Consider the following 6,000-nt stretch of genomic DNA (forward strand, 5'->3'; position numbering starts at 1 on the left):
TTTTTGGTAAAATGATGTATTTGAGCCACTTCTCTTTCAACAACTCAGCATCACTATAACGTGTCTGTACAGTCCATCACAAATAAGTTATCCACTCTACCAGTCCTTCAATCCTCTCCTACAGAGTCCTGCATGGGTCCTGTTTTACTAACCTGCTCCCTCCCAGCTCCCATACACACGTGATTAACGATACGATACGATAGACTTTATTGATCCCAGATGGGGAAATTCATAGTTCTCACAGGAGCTCAACTCAGTGGCGTCAGTTCAGAAAAAGCTAAGGTATGGCAACATGACTGGTGTCTTGCACGCGCGCGACACCAGTCATGTTGCCATACCTTAGCAACAGGCACGATTACAGTACATGTTATTGTTTCCCCCTGTAGCCAAGGTATGGCAGCTGCCATAGCTTGCCATACCCAATTGACGCCTCTGGATTAACTTCAGCCTGCAGGTCATGTATCAAAATGATCAGGACAGCTATGGCTAGGCAGTGGGGCACCCAGTGCTACGTTATGAAATGCTCCCACCTAGTGGGTAAATGTAGAATCGCATGTATTGTCTCATCACTTCCAATTCCACTTGACTGTCTTAAGATTGGTTGAACTTGGTATCCTTGGCATCATTTCAGGGTGGTCTGTATCTCTATCTACTATGCTGTAGCCTATCTCGTAAATAATTCAACTTCACCCTTTCAACTAGTTCTGCATGATCTTACAATAACATTAGACGTATCATATTTCTACTACTAGTGAAAGTGCGGTTTTGTTGGCTCCAAACAAACCTCCTCCAAACCCACTGATGCACCTAGACCTTTAGTTTAGTTTAGTTAGAAAGCAATGTCCACAGCTTCATATTTAGCTTGCATATTTTACTTATCTTGCTCCACAGAGTGCATATGTACAAACAACAGCTTCTCCTATTGACATTGTGCTCTGTCTCTGGTAGCTCTGTTCTGCAAAAACACTTGTCCACCCAGGTGCATGTCCTCCCCTCATCACCCAGGCCTACTTATGCCCTACCAGTCAATCAATAGGCTATATGCATATACGCCATTTTGTTCTACTTCCGGGTGTCTTTCGACTTCATTCACAGGTGTTACCGATGATACTAATGAAGGTTCTGTTCCATTCTGGTCAAACAGAATCAGCGTGCTGCTATTGTGCATGTTGGCTCACTGGAAACACTCTGCTACACCAGTGGGTCTCAAAGTGTCCTTGAGTGGGTTCCAAATGTCCCCATACAGGTGTGTAACTCTGTACAAATTTGTTGACTCCATTTGTACATAGTTATGGGGGTGAAATTAAAGAACCACTGTACAATAAATCAAACAGAGCCTTCATTAGTATCATCAGTAACACCTGTGAAGGAAGTCAAAAGACACCCGGAAGTAGAACAAAATGGCGTATATGCATAGAGCCTATTAGGCCTGCCCTTGGTGTACAAACTTGTACATTACCTATCAAACTAATACAAATAATAATGCCAAATAATACTGAATATCACAAATATAATAATGAAAATACTATAATAATGAAAATAATAGCAACAATACAACAAACAAAACCAGTGCAATGGCTTATACAACTAGTAATTATTACATATTTCAATGTTTGTATTATGTAATAGTCAATGGAAGTAGTTTAATGGATCACCAAACCGTTCAAAATATAATTCAATTGTGTAAAATGATTAAAGCTAATGACTGGGGGGAATGAAGTCCTAACGTGTTAATGTGCATGTAAATCTATTACATCTGGAACATTACTTTGTCTACTTTGAAAAGTGTGTTTGCATTCATAGACCTTTAATAACATTGCGTATCTTTGTATGTTGAGTTAATCATGGAACTTGAGATGTGTCCATACTGTTGGTATTTAGTAATTACGCAAGGTCAGGGCCCAGGGTGTCACACTATCACATGGGGAGAAAAGTGGGACTGAATTACTAGTGCCCAACAGTCACAGTCACAAACAGTTTCACAAACAGTCTCTCACACACACACACACACACGCACACGCACACGCACACAGGCACACAGGCACACAGGATATACAGTCCCATTGTTCCTATGTTTTAATATGGCTGTTGGCCTTGTTGAATTACAAATTGCTTACCATGGCGTCCTACTGGTCCACCTAAATACAAGTGTACTAAAAATACATTATATATTATGTGTGTTCTGTTCTGTTCTGAGGATGAGGACATGCAGACCTCCCTGTGTGGGCGCCCATTCACATGCTTTTCACTCTGGAAACAAGTATTTCCACCACACAACCAGTGGCATTAGCATTTTGAAATATATTGTCTAGTATTTTTTATGTCCTATGCATGTTAACCACGTGAACAGATCTCATTTGCCTTACAACTACTAAAAAAAGCACAATCACTGTTCAATCACTGTTCAATCTCATTTCACACTTCAGTGCAGCACTCCATGCCTTTTTAGAAGCAGTATACAGACAAGTTGGTGTAGGCTACCGGTCTATGCACGCGCATAGTTTCTATATGCAATTTGATGTAGCCTTACCGTGAAAATGAATAATCTAAATCTTATCACGTAGTAGAAAATCGCTCTTTAAATTATTTAAGTGGGTGGCTCTTAAAAGAGCCGTTTTGTGGTTTGGACAGTGATAAAGATTTAAGCACGTTCTCCACGGATACGACGGGCCAGCTGGATGTCTTTGGGCATGATGGTCACCCTCTTGGCGTGGATGGCGCACAGGTTGGTGTCCTCGAACAGACCGACCAGATAAGCCTCGGCCGACTCCTGCAGAGCCATGACGGCGGAGCTCTGGAAGCGCAGGTCGGTCTTGAAGTCCTGGGCGATCTCCCTCACCAGGCGCTGGAAGGGCAGCTTGCGGATCAACAGCTCGGTGGATTTCTGGTAGCGACGGATCTCCCTCAGAGCCACTGTACCAGGGCGGTAACGGTGAGGCTTCTTCACTCCACCGGTTGCCGGCGCGCTCTTTCGAGCCGCCTTGGTGGCGAGCTGCTTCCTGGGCGCCTTGCCGCCGGTGGATTTACGAGCTGTCTGCTTGGTTCTTGCCATGCCTTTTTCTGTCTGAGTTGAGTTCAGAATGAAAAAACAACGCAGGCTGCTGCTTTTTATCTGCACCTCGGAGACGCCGCCATTCTCTGATTGGTCAGTAGACTCCTTCTTTGGGGCGGTACCATAAGTCACTGCTACCGATTGGAGGGGAACACTTAGACACTTCATACAATAGATAATACTATGGAATATTAGTTTCTAGCAAACTGAAAATGCTGACTGTGTATGTTGTATGACATGGGTTAAAGAAATATAAACATTTCTATTCAAGTGACAAAATAACACTTGACACATGTATATAATCGCGTTCTGTTATATATGAATAAGCATATCTTCATTTTAAACCATTTACTGATCTAATTGATATTTCTAGATTATATTAATTTGTTTGTGAAAAACTGCCAAATATGGACACCAATTTATTACCAATTTAATATCAATTTATTTGACATGGAACAATAGCCTACAAATCATTGCGACCACAGTAAACATGTGTACAGTAAACATGTGTAATACATTTATAATGTATTATACATCTACTTGTATATTTCGGTATAAGAAATGGCTTATTATAATTGTGATCAGGGGAAAAAAAATCAATTTATAGACAAGAGTCAAACCCTAGAATATAATAGCCTACAAACTACTACCAAATAGGCTACTTATGAGTCAGTTTATAAAGAAATATTATAGAATGCAGTAGAATTCATCTTTAAATTGAATTAGTGGGTGGCTCTTAAAAGAGCCTTTGTGGGGTTTGTCAATCGAATGAAGCAGGTTTATTTCTTGGCAGCTTTCTCGGTCTTCTTGGGCAGCAGAACAGCCTGGATGTTGGGCAGTACACCGCCCTGAGCGATGGTCACTCCACCCAGCAGCTTGTTAAGCTCCTCGTCGTTGCGGACGGCCAGCTGCAGATGGCGGGGAATGATACGAGACTTCTTGTTGTCCCTGGCAGCGTTTCCAGCCAACTCCAGGATCTCAGCGGTCAGGTACTCGAGCACTGCCGCCAGATAGACGGGGGCGCCTGCACCGACACGCTGAGCATAGTTGCCTTTCCGCAGCAGCCTGTGGACACGACCCACGGGGAACTGGAGCCCGGCACGGGATGAGCGGGTCTTGGCCTTCGCCCTGGCCTTTCCGCCGGTCTTACCTCTCCCTGACATTTTTGTAGTTTGGTTCTTCAGATGAGCGTAGAAGAAATGTGCTGGAGAAGAAGCGTAATACAGCACCATTTATAACATTTTCAAGTGGGCGGAGTTGAGTTTTCAGAGCCGTCTATTGGAGAGAAGGACTCTGAGAGCTCCCCTCCAATCAGAAAAGTCGTAACAGTGACGTATAGTGCTCCCCACAAATCAGAAACAACTGTAACGGTGAAGTGTAGTGTGGCTCCTCCTCAGAGAAGGAGGTTCCTGACCAACCAGAGATTGACGGCGCCTCAGTCAGAGACGACACAGTAAATGGTGACGCAAATAAAAGACTAACAATGATTTAGTGTTACAAAGTAATGGAGATTTAAATAGTTTTAACAAATAATACCCAATACCCTATTTTCTAATTCCCAATTAAACCATTTCAATAGTCAGGTAGATCTGTTTATTCATACAATCTGCTATCCATCCATCTATCTGTCTGTCTAAAACATGGTGGGAATGATATTTTATAACACGTTACTGTTTACTGTGTTGCTGATATTCCTGTCTCCTAACTCAAACTCAAATCTTTTTGTGCTTTCTGAGGACGTAAGGGAGGACAGGCAGAGCAGCAGAGCACACACGCACGCACGCACATACACACACAAACCTCCCCCTTGTTCGCTTTTGGTCACAGCACCCCTATTTATATTTATTGATAGGCAACTCCTCTTATCTATATCGTATAATGATGTATATCAAATGCCTATACGAGATGTGTAATGGTACTATTCATGTCATTTTGAAGTTGACCCACAACGCCAGGGCAATAAATAGTGTTTTTTACAGTTTAAGGCATGTGAGGAAAAAGAAAGGACTAAATGGTTGGATTATAACCCAGGCGGCTAGCTACGGAAATGTTTATGTTATGGTGTAGGCTAAGCATACGTGGGGATACTCTTGTAAAATAATGTGGTTGGCTCTTAAAAGAGCCTTTGTGGGTGTAAATGTACATGGAACTGACATTTTTACTTCTTTTTGGGTGCTGCCTTCTTTGCCGCCTTGGGTTTGGCAACCTTCTTTGCTGGAGATTTCTTGGCTGCTGCGACTTTCTTAGGGCTCTTTTCTTTGGGCTTTTAGCCACTACTTTCTTGGCAGCGGGCTTCTTGGCTTTCTTGGGTGATTTCTTGGCGGCTGCGGGCTTCTTTGCTGCCGCTTTCTTGGGCTTCTTAGCTGCTGCGGGTTTTTTGGCGGCAGCGGGCTTCTTTGCTTTAACTGCCTTCTTTGCAGCGGGCTTCTTCGCCTTCACCGCCTCTGCCTTCTTGTTCATCTTGAAAGAGCCAGACGCGCCGGTGCCTTTGAGCTGGACCAGGGTGCCTTTAGCGACCAGGCTCTTGACGGCGATCTTGACGCGGGCCTTGTTCTTCTCCACATCGTAGCCGCCGGCAGCCAGAGCTTTCTTGACGGCAGCCAGAGACACACCGCTCCGCTCCTTGGAGGCGGACACGGCCTTGACGACCAGCTCGGCGACGCTGGGGCCGGTCTTCTTGGGGCGGGAAGCTGCCTTCTTCTTGGTGGCCTTGGCCGGGGCTGGAGCTGGTGCGACTTCTGCCATTGTTCTTTCCTCAGTAGTTTATCCTTCCTTTCCTAAAGTCTGTCAGACTGGTGCTGAACGCTCTGAAGGGGCTGGACTTAAACACCACATGAGAACCATGTAGAGACAACAGACACACAGCCCCTCTTGTCTAGGTGGCTTTATGTGCCATGTGTGTTTTCTCCACGATTAAAACAAGATATATCAAACTACAGTGTGTATTA

The 6,000-nt window shown here is 44.0% G+C and overlaps 3 protein-coding genes across 3 annotated transcripts in view; all 3 read right to left on the minus strand.

Moving 5' to 3' along the window:
- Positions 1-5,797, minus strand: part of LOC308283916 (histone H1-like) — a gene marked incomplete at both ends in the record, with an annotated part of 183,577 nt that extends 177,780 nt beyond the window's left edge. The window contains one exon of the mRNA XM_080724432.1: positions 5,330-5,797. Coding sequence (XP_080580558.1) covers positions 5,330-5,797 — 468 coding nt within the window. The remainder of the gene's footprint in view (positions 1-5,329) is intronic.
- Positions 2,642-3,052, minus strand: LOC308283932 (histone H3.2; the record flags this gene model as incomplete). The annotated part of the gene is made up of 1 exon (XM_080724446.1): positions 2,642-3,052. The coding sequence occupies one exon, from the start codon at positions 3,050-3,052 to the stop codon at positions 2,642-2,644; it is 411 nt and encodes a 136-aa protein (XP_080580572.1).
- Positions 3,524-4,221, minus strand: LOC308283938 (histone H2A-like). Its single transcript, XM_080724452.1, has one exon. It carries the CDS (start codon positions 4,213-4,215, stop codon positions 3,832-3,834), a length of 384 nt encoding a protein of 127 aa, XP_080580578.1. The 5' UTR covers positions 4,216-4,221; the 3' UTR covers positions 3,524-3,831.
- Positions 5,798-6,000: the final 203 nt, after the last annotated feature.

This window comes from Nannobrachium achirus (assembly GCF_963921795.1).
Source record: "Nannobrachium achirus genome assembly, chromosome: 4".
Classification (NCBI taxonomy): domain Eukaryota; kingdom Metazoa; phylum Chordata; class Actinopteri; order Myctophiformes; family Myctophidae; genus Nannobrachium; species Nannobrachium achirus.

Excerpts from the sequence above, each read along its gene's own strand:
- LOC308283938 (XM_080724452.1), bottom strand. The coding sequence starts at position 4,215 with ATGTCAGGGAGAGGTAAGACCGGCGGAAAGGCCAGGGCGAAGGCCAAG.